At 51.1% G+C, this 17606-nt stretch overlaps 1 protein-coding gene across 1 annotated transcript; it reads left to right on the forward strand.

Moving 5' to 3' along the window:
* The first annotated feature begins 4812 nt into the window (after window positions 1–4812).
* Window positions 4813–7769, forward strand: FOXB2 (forkhead box B2). Its single transcript, XM_015437301.3, has one exon. It carries the CDS (start codon window positions 5068–5070, stop codon window positions 6361–6363), a length of 1296 nt encoding a protein of 431 aa, XP_015292787.3. The 5' UTR covers window positions 4813–5067; the 3' UTR covers window positions 6364–7769.
* Window positions 7770–17606: the final 9837 nt, after the last annotated feature.

Genomic DNA, 17606 nt, shown 5'->3' on the forward strand with positions numbered 1-17606 from the left:
GTTTTCTCAAGCCGGGCACACAGTAGGCTCTTGATAGAGGTTTACTGGATCAAAGTATTCCAGCGTCACTCTCATAATCTCACTCTCATAATCCCGCGTCTCAGAATCGCACTTTTAAGGCAATAGGGTCATCGCCACTTTAGAGAAGAGGAAACTGAGGCTCAGAGAAGAGGCAGCCAGTAGGTGGCGAAGCTGCAGCTCGAGTGTCATCTCCTAAATTCAAGGCCAGTGCTTTTTTTCTCCATGAAATAAATGCCCCTGGCCTCAGCCTTTTCCCTTCTGCCCTCCACCCTCGAGCATTCCGAAAAGTCAAATCGAGCCTATGCATTCAAATCCAAGTAGGGTCGGAGCCAACACCTGTGTCCTGGGCGCCTGCCGGGCAAGGCGGGGGGGCTGGACGGGTCGGAAACGGGGGAGGGATGCCCTTCGCCGAGCTGTCAGGTCGGGCTGGTGACGCTGGAGGCGACGGATTCCTAAAACGCTATAAGGGGTTGACGGGTGGCGCTGCTGCCCCGCCGCGTCCCGAGCTGCACAGATCCTGAGCTCCCCGTGCCGAGCGTCCAGGCCCCCAGCGCCACTCCACCGTCGAGATCACAGCTTCAAACCTCAACTCCTTGGAGCCTTCGAAGGCTCAGTTCTGACTGCTGAGTATTTCCTGGAAAGAAAAAGAAGTCCAAAGCGATGAAATGACCCCTCCGGGGTCACCCACCCAGTGGTGTCTGGACTCGAGCTGGAAGCCACGTTTCTGAGCTCCGGGGCTGGCTTTCTCCCACCCTCTTCAAATCCACTTTAGGAGTTTCGTCTGGGAAAAGTATGCGCCGAGAAGTCAGCCGAAGGTCAGGCAAGTGCCAGGCTAGCGTGACAAGAAAGGCTCCTGGGATGACCCCAAACGTAACTAACCCAGGCAACCTTCCGCACGTCAGAAGTCAGTGGGTAAAGGGAGAACCCATGGAAATTGAGATGTGCGCGTAAACCTTTGCCTTCTTTCTAGCCCTGCACGTCGTCCTAGCCCTATCGGTAACTTGTGTTCCTCCTCGCCCTGGGCACAGCTGTCCGCAGAAGCCGTGGGAAGGCCTGGCCTCGATCCAGCCCAAGGAGCGCGTGAGACCCTCCAGGGACTGGGGGCATGGAGGAGAATGAATAAATAACCTCTCCTAAAGTTCCACATCGTTTTTTACTCCCCTCCATAGAGCCAATTAAACGCAATAAAAGCTTGCATGGAACCCCTCTTCCTAGCATAGCGTCGCCAACAATTGCCTAAGGGGTAAACCAAATACGCCTGAGATAATTACACTAAGCCCGGGGCAATGATTTGCCTGCCAGCGTCCTGAGCGCCAGCCAATATTTGGATAGTGCAGTAGTTGTTTAAAAACAAAGAAAAAAATTACTCGCGGAAACTTGAAACCGACTGGTTGGTGCCAGGGTGGTTACACGATCTGTTTTTGAGCGGGGGTCTGCAGGCAGCTGGAGCGCGCGCCTTCCTGCCCCCGCCGGTGCCACTGCGCGCCTGCAAAACTTGTCGCGGAATTAACCTCCCGGGAAGTAGGGGAAGAGGAGAGCGCGCTCCCCCACCGCGGCCCCAGCTCTGCAGCCCTGCCCCGCGCAGCGCTTGGAATCCCCCAGGATCCTCCGCGGCGGCCGCGGCCCGCCACTCGCCAAAACAGACACGCGACCCGAGCTCCCTGTCTGCGCTCTAGGCCGCATTGTGGCCTGGGCCGCCGCGTACTACTGTGGCCTCGGTGGTGGGGAGCACTTTCTACCCTTACCAAGCACAACCTGAATGTGGAAGCGTGAGGCTCGGGGCGCTTCGCTCAGCCTCCGCGACTGTTTTGTCCCAGGTCGCGTGGAACCCGGCCAACTGAACTCTGCTTGCCGAGGCCGAAGACACTGGCCAAGCCCCTGGCGTCCCTTGGCGCTGAACCCGAGGTTGTGGTGGCGGGTCTGCAGCCTGTAGCAAGCTCACCTCGTGAGCGCCTGGCTCATTTTTTGTGTTCAGGGTTCGTGTTATGCGCCCAAGATTTGTCCCGGGAGTCTTTAAAGGGCCCCTCCCCTCGATTTGTTCCCAGGCGCCGCAAGTGACCAACGGGCACGGTCCCAGAGCTGCTCCCCAAAAGAAGACTCTGCTGTTCCAGCAACCCGCGGAAGAGATGCTATCCGAGGTACCAACAAAAGATCCCTTTGCTCGAGCTGCGTGTGGGGTCGAAGTCTGGAGAGCCCTTACGCGCGCGACACGCAGAGCTCCTCAGCAGAGGCCTGACAGCGGTGCAGGAGACCCCAGCTTCCTGGGCTGGGACAGGGCTGTTGTCGCCCCGTCTTGTTCCAAGGAAAAGGAGCCACCTGACTCCAGCGGGCTCTTGTCAAACTGTGAGCGTCCGTGGAATTCTGTGGCTTCCTGAGGCCAAGAGGCTGTCCGCTGCTCGGCTCTCTAAAGTGTCTCAGCGGACAAAAATCCCGCAGAAACTCCTATGGCAGGAGGAACGCTTCTGGCATACAGTGAAAGAGAAAACATCCTCCTCTGAAAAGGGCTTAGGACCAAGAAGTTGCTCTTTCCCCCAGGCCTTCTTGCAAGCTTCAATTGTAACATCTATTCTCAGACGTCTCCTGGCCTAGGACAAACTGGCCACATAGAGCTAGCCAGAGATTTAGCTCCTGGCTAAAGATGGAAATTATGAGCCTGACCCGCTCAAGGCACTCCTGCGACCTGGCTAAGCCACCCCGCGGACAGACGTGCTCCCACCGTGCAGCTCGCCAAAAGCCAGAAGCTGAAAACACCCGATCTGGTGTCACCAAGGTTGCTAGTGAGGGGGCAGCCCCCCAAGCCGCTGGGCCGATGACTTTCTTCGAGTTTAGGCGTGGGAAAATCGAGTAAGCCATAGTGTCCAAATGCCCTTTTCTCCTCAAATCGCCTAACGGGAAAGGATCCATGAAATTTCCAACTTCAGCCACCCTGTTTTACAAATAATGAAACAGGCCCAGAAACGGAGAGCATACTTGTTTCTAAACTCTGCTTTTCCTCCCAGCCAAAGGGCAAAGGTAGCCAAAACGAGTATACAACTTCAGGTTCTCCCTGCAGTAAACTGGGGTTTCCTGCTGGGTGTTTGGATGAGTGCAGAGCAGGAACCTCCAAGCAGAAGGACCTTACACCTGGGTTCATCCACCTCTCCCTCGCAGGTCACACCAGGATTTTGTGGACTGATAATTTTTGCTTCCTATTTAATTATCTCCATTCCACCTCCTGCCTAGCCCCGGCCCCACACCCCTATGCTAAGAATAGCAAAGACTTCCTTCTAGCACACACAGATGATGGGACCCCTGAACCCCCAAATCTTACTTCTGGCCCCAGCTCAGACATTGCCGTCTCAGAGAAACCTCAACTTGTCCAACTCACTCGCTCCAGGAAAGTGTGGAGCCTCCATCTGCCAAGCCCTTAGTGTATATTCTATTCGTGATTTCCTAGTTACTGTCCTTCTCGCCCTCCATACCGCGATAGTGGAGCTGGGATACTGTCTCCTGTCTCTCTGCACCTGGAGCCTCACATGCAATTGGCGCGCAATAAAATTGAGATGAATTTGGCATTTGGCGAAAACACCCCATGCTTTCCTCCCCATGAGTTTTTCCCTCCAGCCCTCTGGTCACTGGGGGCTCAAGAAGAGGCCTTGAGGACACGATACTCTGAACTTGACCCGGAGTGGCTAGCCTAGGAAAAAGGGTTTTTAAGGATAGAGAAGCTCAGAGCGAGTAGATGAAAACAGGGAAGGGTAAAAGGAAGGGGTCGGAAGAGGGAGATGCCAGAGAGAAGACAAGCAAGAAAGCAGTGTCCTGTCCCCCTCTACCGTGCGTGGTGGCCCGGGTGGGGCGCAGCAGAGGGAACCGCACATGGAGCTGGGCCCCCTCCCAGCGAACAGCCTGCGCCACCCGCCGCACCCGGCGGTGGCTGGGGGCTTCCGAGCGAGTGGTGTACCCGATGGGTGGAGAGCGCCCGAAACGAGGTGGAAAAGGGGGCGGGGGCCAGGCACGGCGCCTTCTTGCCCCTTCTTCAGCTGTAGACGCGGCGGCGGCGGCGGCTGAGTCCCTCAGCCTCGGTCATGTGATAGTCTCGAAGCGCTAGCTGCGGGGGTCTCGGCGTCTCGGGGACCATTACAAAACGCAGCCAGGAGAGCGCGTCGCTGCCACTGCCGCCGCCTCTCCTCCTCAAGACAAGCCCGGGAGAAAGGCGGCAGCTGCGGCGCAGACGGCTGGGTTTCCCCTGCCAGCACTTACCCGTCATTCGCAGACACCTTCTCCAGCCCGCCGCTCGCGCCCAGCATCCTGCGCCCCCCGCTCCTCAGCAGAGCCTGCGGGCGCCGCCGCTTCAGAAACCACCAAACTTTTTTCCCCCTCGGCGACAGCCTAGGGATCGGCGTCTCTTCTAACCCCGGCGCCGCTGCGAGCTTCGGGGAAGAGACGCGCAGGCTGCTAGAAGTCAATATTCTCTCTCCTTACCCTGATTTTTCCCTCCAGGAAAAGGAGAACTCCAGCGCGGTCTGGCTAAGTGCCTGGCCAGGGGACTGCTTCCAGGGCACTGGAAGTCCTGCTGTCACTGGCCTCCAGGACAGCAGGCGCAAACTCAGATTTAAAGGGCCAGAGTCTCTACTGCCCAGACCTTCCTCCCAGCCGGCTTGGTCTGCGTTTCCCTCCGACCTAGAAAAAGCAAAGAGGCCGGGAGGAAACACGGCCCCTCGCCACTCCAGCACTCAGTCTTTGGCCACCCGGGGGAAGACGCAGAGAAGGCGGCGGTAAACCTGGCGCGCCCCGCCCGCGACTGTGCGCGCCAGTCGACAACCGTCGGGGCCAGAAGTTGCCAGCTTCTGAGAGCTGAGTAGGCCCGAAAGGCCAAGGTCGGAGATACCAGGCAATTCGGAGAAAGCCGGGGAGAGAAGCAGAGAAGGCCTGGAGGGCGAGAGGGCAAAGTGGCAGGACTGGAGGGGCGGAGTGGGAATTAGTGGGGTCAGCCAGGCCCCAGGAGCGGAGTGCGGAGAGACTCTGTGGCCCAGTGCGGGCCGGAGGGCGGTGGAGGAGCCGGGGGCGATGCCGCGGCCGGGGAAGAACTCGTACAGCGACCAAAAGCCGCCCTACTCTTACATCTCGCTGACTGCCATGGCAATCCAGCACTCGGCAGAGAAGATGCTGCCTCTAAGCGACATCTACAAGTTTATCATGGAGCGCTTCCCCTACTACCGCGAGCACACACAGCGCTGGCAGAACAGCCTGCGCCACAACCTCTCCTTCAACGACTGCTTCATCAAGATTCCGCGGCGCCCCGACCAGCCTGGCAAGGGTAGCTTCTGGGCGCTGCACCCCGACTGCGGTGACATGTTCGAGAACGGCAGCTTCCTGCGGCGTCGCAAGCGCTTCAAGGTGCTGCGCGCCGACCATACTCACCTGCACGCGGGAAGCACCAAGGGCGCGCCAGGCGCCGGGCCGGGAGGGCACCTTCACCCCCATCACCACCACCACCCCCATCACCACCATCATCACCACGCTGCCGCGCACCACCACCATCACCACCACCCACCCCAGCCGCCGCCGCCGCCCCCGCCGCCGCCGCACATGGTGCACTATTTCCACCAGCAACCGCCTACTGCTCCGCAGCCGCCTCCGCATCTCCCGTCGCAGCCCCCGCAGCAACCGCCCCAGCAGTCGCAGCCTCAGCAGCCGTCTCATCCCGGCAAGATGCAGGAGGCGGCGGCCGTGGCGGCGGCAGCGGCGGCGGCCGCGGCAGCCGCGGTGGGCAGTGTGGGACGCCTGTCTCAGTTCCCACCTTATGGGCTGGGCTCGGCCGCCGCCGCTGCCGCCGCGGCCGCGGCGTCCACATCAGGCTTCAAGCACCCCTTTGCCATTGAGAACATTATTGGCCGGGACTACAAGGGCGTGCTGCAGGCTGGAGGGCTGCCCTTGGCGTCCGTCATGCATCACCTGGGCTACCCCGTGCCCGGCCAGCTCGGCAACGTCGTCAGCTCAGTGTGGCCGCACGTTGGCGTCATGGATTCAGTGGCCGCCGCCGCGGCCGCCGCAGCCGCAGCCGGAGTCCCAGTAGGCCCGGAGTATGGGGCCTTCGGGGTCCCGGTCAAGGCCCTGTGCCACTCGGCAAGCCAGAGCCTGCCTGCCGTGCCGGTGCCCATCAAGCCCACGCCTGCGCTGCCGCCCGTGTCCGCGCTGCAGCCGGGGCTCGCTGTCCCCGCGGCTTCGCAGCAGCCTCCGGCGCCATCCACCGTGTGCTCCGCGGCCGCGGCCTCGCCGGTTGCCTCTCTGCTGGAGCCCACAGCCCCTACTGCGGCGGAGAACAAGGGCGGCTCCTTGCACTCGGTGCTAGTGCACTCCTAGGGGACCCGGCGGGCGAGGGGAGACCAGCGCGGTGAGAGACGCCCGGCCCGGAACCGCACAAACCACCCGACGGGGAGAGGGCGCCCTGGCCAGGTTGGGCAGAGCTGGCGAGTCAGCCTTTGTTGGAAAGGAAGATATTTAAATAGACGAACAACCCCAAAAAGTGGATTCTCCGGTGGTCTAAATAAATATAACCCTCCAGGTGTCTGTATTTATACTATGTTGTACAATCAGATTAATGAAAGCCAATTTTCAGGTAAGAGTTTCTATTGTAATTAATATAAATCGATAAGTTATGGGGGGAGGGAACGAAGGAGGTTAGGAAAGCCTCATTCGCTGGTAAATTGGAAGTGGATTCCGACCCTTATTCCTGGGAGCAGAAGCTGGCAGAGCTAAACCTCCCGGAAGAATCCAACAGAGAGTGACGCTGAAACGGATCTCAGCCACCACATTTCTCTCTGCTGGTCGCATCCTCGGCGGTCGCCTCTCGTGAACATTCAAGACAAAACTGCTGTCCACTAAGGAAATCTCGTTTTATTTGAGAAGGAAAAGAGGAAGCGTTTGATACCGTTATTTTCCTGGTCAGCTAAATGGGCAAGGAAACGGTGTCACGAATAAAGTCGCTTTGGAGGGGGAAGGGGAGGAGAGGAGGCAGCGGGAAACCCACGAAATATCTTTGAGAAACAGCTAAGTTTCTTGGCTCTGACCCGGGGGTCAAAAAGGATAGGAGGAACCGCTAGAGCAATTAGTTTGCACAAAAGAGAATGGCAGCAGCTTAAAGGGTAAAGCCCCAAATTCCAAAAGTTGGGAAACACAACCAAAGAGAGACAATACAGGCGACTTTCCACCTGCAACTCGTTTGTGTATCAATCGGATGAGAGCCCAAGAATAATGTCAATTCCCACGATCTGTTCTATTTGGAATTTTAAGGAAACAAATCACTTGTATCGCGGGATTTTGTTCCCCTAACTTATGAATGCAGGAAAAACTCGGCACATCACTCAACAATATTGCTCTTAACGCTTGCAGGAGCGTTTCATGGCTGTTCCCTTCCAGTCTCCTCGGACGCAAGCGAGGGGACCACCCCGTCACCTTTGCACGCTGCGGCTGTTTTGGTATTCCGTGTGCTGTTTGGGCGCTTACGTCTTTCAGGCGAATTAATTCTTCAGTTTCAATTCGTGAATGGGAAAGAAACTTGCCTTGTCGCTGTTGCCCTTCCCCCCTCTTGAGCCCCAGGAATAGCACTTTACTCGCGACACACTTTTGGGAATGGAGGGGGGTAGAATGGGGAGAAACCGCTTTGCCCTTTGGCTCTAAGTCACCTCTGCCTCGTGTCCGCGCCGCGTTCGGGTTGTGACTTTGTTTATGTCTGCTGTTGTTGTACGCGGTGTTCTCTATTAAAGCTTCTCTCTGGATATCTATGCTGGCTCCGTGTGAAGGTGTTTCAGTTCTCCAGGGATGAGGCCGTGGTGAGTGCCCACAGTTAGGTTAGGTTGCTTTGCGAATCCTTCCCCTCCCTCTTATTTCTTAACTTCAGAACTTCAAAGTGGTGAATTCACTGGCGAGCCACCAGTAGGCACCGATTTCCTCCATTGCTCCTTTCAGCCTTTGACACCATCATCTCTTTTACTATCTATTTATTATTAGCGGTAGTATTTGAGAGACGAGATCTCACTATGTTTACCATGCTGGTCTCGAACTCCTGAGCTCAAACAGTCCTCCCATCTGGGCCTCCCAAAGTGCTAGGATTACAGGCGTGAGCCATCGCGCCTGGCCACCACCTATTTTTAATATGCCGGTTTCCTAATTGAACTTAAGTCCACCACCATGGTAGAGACTGAATTAGCAAAAATCCGCAACAGTGCGTTTTTCCTGTCACCACTATCCGTCACCTCTCTCCCATTTTGAGGTCCTCGACTACCGTCTAAGGCCAGGAACTCGGTGTCAGCGGGATGGGTGCCCGACGGCGCCCCCTTAAGTCTGAGGTGCTGGACGGAGGCAGCGAGGTTGGCGCCGGGACACTGGCGTTGCCGCCGCATTAACTAGGTAAGCGCGCCCAGCCACCGCCGCCTAGAAGACCTGTTGCGCGCGGGCACCGCGCCTCGCGGGAGGTCGCAGCATGGGGCTTGGGCCGGGAGATCTCTTGGTGGGTGAAGGCCAGCAGCCACGCTGCGAGAGCTGCAGGAAGGGAACCCGTGGGCAGCTGCGGCTGCAGAGCGGAGGCAGAGCGGCTACCGGAGTGGGCCAGGAGGCCCCGGCCGGGTGCGGCGCCTTCGCTGGGGCCTGGGAAGCCGCGACCCGGCCTCCGCCCTCCACCCTTTAGCAGGGGTCTACTTTGAATCAGCTTCCGTCTGCCCAGCCAGGCCCAACGAAAGTCACCTCTGACCTTTCATCAGAATAAAAAGCCAAAAGACGACCCATGCACAGAATGACAATGGCAGGGGCAGGAATGGGGAGGAAGTTAGGTTACATCTTAAAAATAGGTGTTTCCACGAATCCCTTATTTACAAATCCCATTGCGGGGTGCCTCAAAGTTTTGACTTCGCCTGGGAGACTCTTCTCAGGCCAGAAGTTTTGTTTTGGGGGCTCAAACAATTCGGGAGTATATCCCATTCTTCCAGCTTGAGACTGCCAGGTTTCCTGTGAGGTTTTCCTCTCCGTTATTCTGGGACTATTGAAAGAGAAAAAAAGAAAGAAGGCGGAGGGAACCATGACATGGGAGTTATAAATCTGGGGGAAGTTTGGGGTCTGGCTTCTCTGTCCATCTCCAGGTGAGTCTGAAGCCCCGGCCCGGAACCTAGTTTAGCAGCATCAAGTTACCCGGTCAGAAGGGCCTGGGATCCCAGGGGTTTCTTCAAAACACCTCCTCTTTCTTTCTCACCTGCCTGAAAGGCCCAGTGTGCTTTTTAGGGGCGCCCTCGGTCCTGCTTTCAGGAGAGAGGTGAGGCCCAAACCGACCTGCAGCGCCGGGTGGGCTGGCTCAAGTGTCAGCCTCTGCAGAAAGAGAGGAAGCTATGGACTATGAAGCCTCCCGGCACCCAGCTCCTGCCGTGGAACCTCCTCCTGCATCAGTGAGATAAACACAGTGGTTTGGTTTGTTTTTTACAGTAAGGAAAGAAAGAGCAGAGATGAGAAGGCACAGTTTTCATCCATAAGGGAACCTTGGTTCCCAAAGGAAGCTGTGCGCCAAGTGGAGACTGGAGAACAGGGGGATTCGTGCAAATAAACAAGGCAGGGGCGCTTTTCTGTCAAGGCCCTGATCCCAACGGAGACCCCGGTTAAAGCCCTGGACACCGCCCTGAAGACCCTTCTTCACTAAGATGGCGCCTGTCGTTGAACCCTAACTGTATTGTGAGGGCTTCATCCCCAGTAGCACCTACTACAGGGTTGCCAAGCCGGGAACCTAGCAAGGAATAGTCTTGACAGACCTTTGGGACACCAGGACTGGGAGAACCCCCCAGGCCCAGGCTCACTGCTGTCACCAGAATCAGATCTATATACCCAAGTGCCAAAACAAATCCACATTGGAGCCAGGTTTAGTGCTTATTTTAAACATGCTAATGGGGATCCAGCCATTGATAAAGTATTGGTTTGGCAATAATGGAAGTTTATAGATAAGCACTAAAACCTGTATAAGAGGAATAATAAATTAATGGTGATATTTTGGTAACCCTCTCAACATGAAATCATGCTCCTAGTTTCCAGGATGATAGAAAAGGCTGTAGTTGTTTAGCCTGTATCCCACTTAAGTGAACCCTGAGAAAGATGAAGAGAAGTAATGAAGAAGGAGGGAGGTGTTGATATTCTTAAAATAAAAGTAGAAAGAAAACAACTTGGAATGAACCACTTGATTATATTTTGGAGGGAAGTTCAGAACAGAGTTAAGGACCAGGGTTAGGATGAAGCTACTTTAGCTATCATCCCGAGGAGAACAGGCCCTCCCACAAGGGCTGGGACTGGCACAGTTGGCATCTGGCACTTAGGAAGCCTGTCAGTCAGGCTGGCTTGTGGTCAATTATCTCCTTAAGTAGACTGGCATTAGTCCAGCCAGGGAGGAGGACTAGTTGCATCCGTAGGAATCAGAGCCAGTTAGCTGGAAGTGGCACTGCTGAATTCCAAGCATCTTTGCATTGAGCAGTTTGGAAGGCTGATCAACACATCTCCCCCTGGGTTTCACAGGTGACATTTGCCTGCTTGGCACTAGTACAGGAAGACTCCAGCTGAGTGTGGAAACAGAGTGCCTTAGGAGAAGCAACACTGGTCATTAAAGTCACTGATTCCCCTCAAATTCCATTCATCTGACAAAATTGCCATTTTCATTCCATTTCATTCCAATGCCATTTCATTTTTCATTGTACCTAACTATGAAATGGGAAGAAAGGATAGCCTGGGGGCATGTTCAGGCTTGGAGGATGTGGCAAGGGCTTGAAGTGGTATTTGTGTTAACCAGATTATGTGTCTGTGATTCTGCGTAGGGGTGCAAGAGCAGGGTGGAGCTGGCGTTGAAAATGGAAAACTAAAGAAATGGTTGCAAAAGCCAGGCATAACCTAACCTCTTTTGGGGTTTAAAGGCAGAGCAGGAATCCAAGTGTAGGTGGGAAGACCTTAAATTTCAGAGGACAAAAACAACTTCTTCGAGTCCAGGGTTCCCCATTTTGCTCACTCTAAGTATTTACATTAACTTTATCTTTCAAAGTTGAAAAGCTACCTTATACCCTTTCGGGGAGATTAAAGAGATCCGCTTGGGATTTTAATTCAGTCTTAAACCATTGTTTAAATGGTATGAGTCTGGCAAAACTCCAGCTATACTCTGTCCCAAGTACTTTTCCCTTTAACTATTACCCGTGTGTTTTAAGGAAAATTCAAGCCACATGTTTCTCTTTCCCCCTTGCATCCAAATGTAGTTTTATTGAATTTTAGCACGGTCCATGACATTCAAATTCTGAGTTTTAAGCCATAATATATTCAGATGATCTATATTCAGTCACATGATATGCACATATATCATTAAGCAGAAAATAAAGCATCTAAGAACTATAGTTATATGATTATAGTAACATTTCTTTTTTTTTTTTTTTTTTTTTGAGACGGAGTCTCACTCTGTCGCCCAGGCTGGAGTGCAGTGGCCGGATCTCAGCTCACTGCAAGCTCCGCCTCCCGGGTTCACACCATTCTCCTGCCTCAGCCTGCCGAGTAGCTGGGACTACAGGCGCCCGCCGCCTCGCCCGGCTAGTTTTTTTTTTTTGTATTTTTTAGTAGAGACGGGGTTTGACCGTGTTAGCCAGGATGGTCTCGATCTCCTGACCTCTTGATCCGCCCGTCTCGGCCTCCCAAAGTGCTGGGATTACAGGCTTGAGCCACCGCGCCCGGCCTATAGTAACATTTCTTTAGACTGAAGAGCCACACTGGATGCCACATTAAAAAGGATGTTGTAAAATTATCAACTGCAGCATCATTTTTAAAAGGAGTTAAGATTTGCTATCCGATCTGAGACACTGCCAGTCCTGTCAACACCTTCCTGGACAGCATGTTTCTACTGTTACTGCAGAGGGATACCTGGGAAGAAAGGAGCTAGGGAGCTGAGGTCCAGGACCAGCTAAACTAGATTTATTCCAGAAAGATTTCACAAAGCTGAAACACACAGATAAAAAAAAGGAAGGAAAGAGGGAAGGAGGGAGAGGCAGAAGTGTGCATCCAATACTAACAAAGCAAAAACAAAATTTAATTATAATTTTCTAACCTAATGCCATTGTTTTGGTTTTCTCTCAGGAAGCTATAGATCAGTTATTTCAATGTATACGACTGAATCTATTGACACTAAAGAGAGTAAACTATGTAACTCTCAGGCTCATTTATTGCCTAAAAAGATGAGGCTTTAGTCTGCCTAAGAATTCATCAGGATGAGGATTTTGTGACATTAACTTTGTTGTAATTTATTTTACAGGAATTAACCTAAATCCCCCTAGGGAAACGTTTAAATAAATTATGCTATTTGCACACTATGGAATATCACACAGCCATTATAAGTAATGTTTATGAAAATTTACTCCTAGTAGAAAATGATTATGGAAAAAAAAAAAAAAAAAAGACCGGGCGTAGTGGCTCACACCTGTAATCCCAGCACTTTGGGAGGCCGAAGCAGGCAGATCACCAGGTCAGATCGAGACTGTCCTGAGCAACATGGTGAAACCTTGTCTCTACCAAAATACAAAAAATTAGCCGGGCATGGTGGCACACGCCTGTAGCCTCAGCTACTAGGGAGGCTGAGGTAGGGGAATCACTTGAACTCAGGAGGCCTAGTTTGCAGTGAGCCGAGATCGCACCACTGCACCCCAGCCTCCAGCCTGGTGACAGAGCAAGACTCAGTCTCAAAAAAAAAAAAAAAAAAAGATTAAGAAATCCCGTTGAAGAAAAACTAGAGCCCCATAACATATATTGAAAAGATACTAAACAGCACTACACCAAATACTAACAGTAATAGCTTTAAGTTAGTGAAATGACATTTTTGTGTGTGCTTTCCATATGTTCTAGATTGTTTTAGATTATCTGCACCAATTAGGTTTTACTTTAGAATTAGGAAAATAATTACTCAAAAATCTATTCAGCCAATATGACTGCTATTTTAACAAAATGTAGATCTTTTTTAAAGTTTTTAATTTTAATCTTATATGATTATTATTATTATTATTATTTTAGACAGAGTCTCCCTCTGTTTGGCATGATCTCGGCTTACTGCAACCTCTGCCTCTGGGGTTCAAGCAATTCTCCTTCCTCAGCCTCCCGGGTAGCTGGGATTATAGGTGCCTGCCGCCATTCCCGGCTAATTTTTGTATTTTAGTAGAGATGAGGTTTCACCGTGTTGGCGAGGCTGGTCTTGAAATCCTGACCTCAGGTGATCCACCCACCTCGGCTTCCCAAAGTGCTGGGATTACAGGTGTGAGCCACTTCACTCATTTTTAAATGTAGTAGTTTAAGTCTAGGGGGATGGGTGCAGAGCTGACTGATTGAAATATAAATGCAAACAGCAGCAAAGACACGTGGAACCCTGCACAGCTTGCTCTCTGCCGCCATGCCTTGGACCACGGCCCCCATTGCAGCAGGCCCTTGAGGAAGAAAATGAGGCTACCCCTTTACTTCAGGAATTTTCTGAGAGTCACTGTCACATAGAGCTGGAATTAAGAAATGTTAAGGGGTTAAAATCGAGCTCCAGGAGAGAAAGACCAATTTTGCCTGTCCTTTTATTTTGTAATATCCAGGCCCCCAGCCAACTGGATGGTGCCCACCCACACTGAGGGTGGATCTTCCCCACTTAATCCACTCAGATTCACATGCCAATCTCCTCTGGAGACACCCTCACAGACACACCCTAAAGTAATGCTTTAGCAAGTCTCTCAGTATTTATCCCCTAATCCACGCAAGTAGACACCTAAAATTAACTATCACAGCACAGAACGTCTCAGAGCATGGTCTGGGTTCCAGCACATCAGCCTCACCTGAGCACTTGCCAGAAGGGCACAGTCTCAGGCACCACTCACACCTGCTGAGTCAGAGTCTTTGCTGGTGAGGCCCCAAAGGGCTTGGGGCTTGCTGAAGAGTAAAAGTCACGTTATCGTATTACTTCTGCTGGCTTCGTCTCTTTTCACCTTTTGTGTTTCATGAATTTTTAGTAGCCTTAAACCCTTTTTGAAATTAAGAAGACAATTGACACAAAGTTCTACGTTCTACCAGGTTAGGCATTTCCTTCCAAATGAAAAATAATATACAGTCTTCCAAAATAGTAATGTAATTTTTACTAATTCTAGCTGGCAACTCTTTCTGTGGAATGGCAAGGTTTTCAAGGGGAAAAGTTTTAGATACTATTTCTATTACTTTGATCAAACCTGTATTGTGTCTTCCCTATCTATGCCAAAATTGTTTGTTTTTGAAAAAAAAAAAATTCAAAAAAGCTATAGCTACTCAGATTATTGCATATTTCAGAAGGGTGAACATCTCCCAACTTTTATGCCAGAAGCCTGATGACTTATTAAAAAGGGTCACAGATAATTGAGACATGGATTTTCAAATAAGTTTCACTGGAGAACTAAAACTGTTGAAATTATAAGACTGAATTTCTAACCCAAAGGAAAAAGAGAATCAAAGTAAAACCAAATATATCCGCTTTGACCAGGTACAGTGGCTCACACCTGTAATCCCAGCACTTTGGGAGGCCAAGGTGGGGAGATTACCTGAGATCAGGAGTTTGAGACTAGCCTGGCCAACATGGTGAAACCCCATCTCTACTAAAAATACAAAAATTAGCTGGGTGTGGTGGTGGGCACCTGTAATCTCCACTACTTGGGAGGCTGAGGCAGGAGAATCACTTCAATCTATGAGGCAGAGGTTGCAGTGAGCTGAGACTGCGCCATTGTACTGCAGCCTGGGCAACAAGAACGAAACTCTATCTAAAAAAAAATAAGCTATAAAATTGTTTTACTAGTTTGAAATATAAAATAGATCTTCCTTCCTTCCTTCCTTCCTTCCTTCCTTCTTTCTCTTTCTTTCTTTCTTTCTTTCTTTCTTTCTTTCTTTCTTTCTTTCTTTCTTTTTTCTTTCTTTCTTTCTTTCTTTTTTTGTGAGACAGAGTTTCACTCTTTTTGCCCAGGCTGGAGTGCAATGGTGTGATCTCAGCTCACTACAACCTCTGCCTCCCGGGTTCAAGCAATTCTCCTGCCTCAGCCTCCTGAGTAGCTGGCATTATAGGCCTGTGCCACCTCACCCTTCCAATTTTGTATTTCTAGTAGAGACGGGGTTTCTCCATGTTAGTCAGGCTGGTCTCAAACCCCCAACCTCAGGTGATCTGCCCGCCTCAGCCTCCCTAAGTACTGGGATTACAGGTGTGAGCCACAGAGCCCGGCCTGATTGTATTTCTTTAATATACAAAAAAAGTTGCTTTTTCTTTCCAGTTACTCCTAGAAATGTCTTCCTTGTCAGAGAACTCCAGAGGCTGACTCAGGCCTAGTTATGCCCACCTTTTAAAGAAAAATTGAGGTCTATTAGGTCTGTTAATTGCCTCTCAAATTTTAAGTGCATATGAATCATCTGGAGAGGTTTTAAAACAGTGTTCTGGGCCCCACCTTCCAAGACTCTGACTCAGCAGATGTGGAGTGGTGCCTGAGACTGTGCCCTTCTAGCAAGCGCTCAGGTGAGGCTGATGTTGCTGGAACCCAGACCATACTTTGAGAAGTTCTGTGCTGTGATGGCTAATTTCAGGTGTCCACTTGACTGGATTAGGAAAAAAATACTGACAGGCCTGGTAAAGCATTATTTTGGGGTGTGTCTATGAAGTTGTCTCCAGAGGAGATTGGCATGTGAGTCTGAGTGGACTAAGTGGGGAAGACCTACCCTCGATGTGGGCGGGCACCATCCTATCGACTGGGGATCCGGACAGAACAAAAACAGATCTATCTACGGTAGGTCAATGACAACTGCAGCCTCAGATTTTCAGTCTTCCCTGCATTCTTGCCCCCTACAATGTCACTTTGTAGATCTTCACATCCAGAAGTGATTATTTTCTCCCCACCCTTGACCTGTGCCAGTCTTGTTACTTGCAGCTCAGCCAATAGAATGAGGAAGAGGTTACAGTGTGCCAGCTCTTAGGTTATATTTCAAGAATCTTGCATGGTTCCGTTTCCTCCCGCAGGCCCCTGCCACTGCCAGGAGGACAAAAGGATGAGTGATCATGTGGAGCAGAGTTTGGGTCATCCCGAACTCTTCTTCGCCAGGGGCAAAGAAGGTGTAGAGGTCTTGTTTCTGCTACTTACCTATGTCTTATAGCTCTAGCTCTCACAGAGTTGGTTCAACATGTGGATCATCTCAATGTCTAAAGCGTACTGTCCTTTACCCATAAATAAACCAGTGCAAGTAGCAAATGTCAGTGCCTTGAAGATTTGAGTTTACCTTTAAAGCCATAGTCATAAAGTCAAGCCTCTCTCCTTCCTTCCTTCCTTCCTTCCTTCCGTCCTTCCTTCCTTCTTTCCTTCCTTCCTTCCTTCCTTCTTTCCTTCCTTCCTTCCTTCCTTCCTTCCTTCCTTCCTTCCTTCCTTCCTTCCGTCCTTCCTTCCTTCTTTCCTTCCTTCCTTCCTTCCTTCTTTCCTTCCTTCCTTCCTTCCTTCCTTCCTTCCTTCCTTCCTTCCTTTGTTCCTTCTTTTGAGACATAGTCTCCCTCTGTCTCCCAGGCTGGAGTGCAGTGGCTCAATCTCAGCTCACAGCAACCTCTGCCTCCCGGGTTCAAATTATTTTCCTGCCTCAGCCTCCCGAGTAGCTGAGATTACAGCTGTGCACCACCATGCCTGACTAATTTTTGTATTTTTAATGGAAATGGGGTTTCACCATGTTGGCCAGGCTGGTCTTGACCTCAGCCTCCCAAAGTGCTTATTAGGCGTGAGCCACCATGCCCAGCCAAAGTCAAATATTTATCCTTTCTATTTTAAAAATCCTGTGTCATCCTTCTACCAAGAATTTCTGACTGGTTCTTTTTCATCATCCACCCTAATCTCACAGGTTGTGTGGCCCTGGTGCTCTTGTTTGACTGTTTGATCTTCCCTTTCCTTTTCAGCCACTAACTTTGTCCATTACCCTATTCCCCTTCAACTTCTGCTAACTCCTGATTAAGGGCAGTTTAATTCTTTTTCTATTATTATTATAAGGGCAGTTTAATTCTATCTCTTTTCCTCTAATTCCTTAAGACCTTAACATTGGGACTTCACCTCTACAATAAAGCACTCCATTTTCCTTAAAAAGATAGCTCTTTTTATAAGAGAAACTGAAGTTTTCACCATTGAAATCACAATTGAAAAATATAAGTGTAGATGCATATCCATTCCAACGCATTTATTTATCTGTCTGTCTATCTATCTATCTATCTATCTATCTATCTATCTATCTGGAGGCAGAGTCTCACTCTGTTGCCCAGGCCGGAGTGCAGTGGTGCGATCTCGGCTCACTGCAACCTCCACCTCCTGGGTTTAAGTGATTCTCATGCCTCAGCCTCCCAAGTAGCTGGGACTACAGGCAACACACCCAGCTAATTTTTGTATTTTTGATAGAGATGGGAGTTTCACCATGTTGGCCAGGCAGGTCTCGAACTCCCGACCTCAGGTGATCTGCCCGCTTCAGCCTCCCAAGGTGCTGAAGTTACAGGCTTGAGCCACCACACTTAGCCCAAAGCCACGACTGTAGTTCTGGAACCATGCCAGAGGCTGACA

This window comes from Macaca fascicularis, chromosome 15 (assembly GCF_037993035.2).
Source record: "Macaca fascicularis isolate 582-1 chromosome 15, T2T-MFA8v1.1".
Classification (NCBI taxonomy): Eukaryota; Metazoa; Chordata; class Mammalia; order Primates; family Cercopithecidae; genus Macaca; species Macaca fascicularis.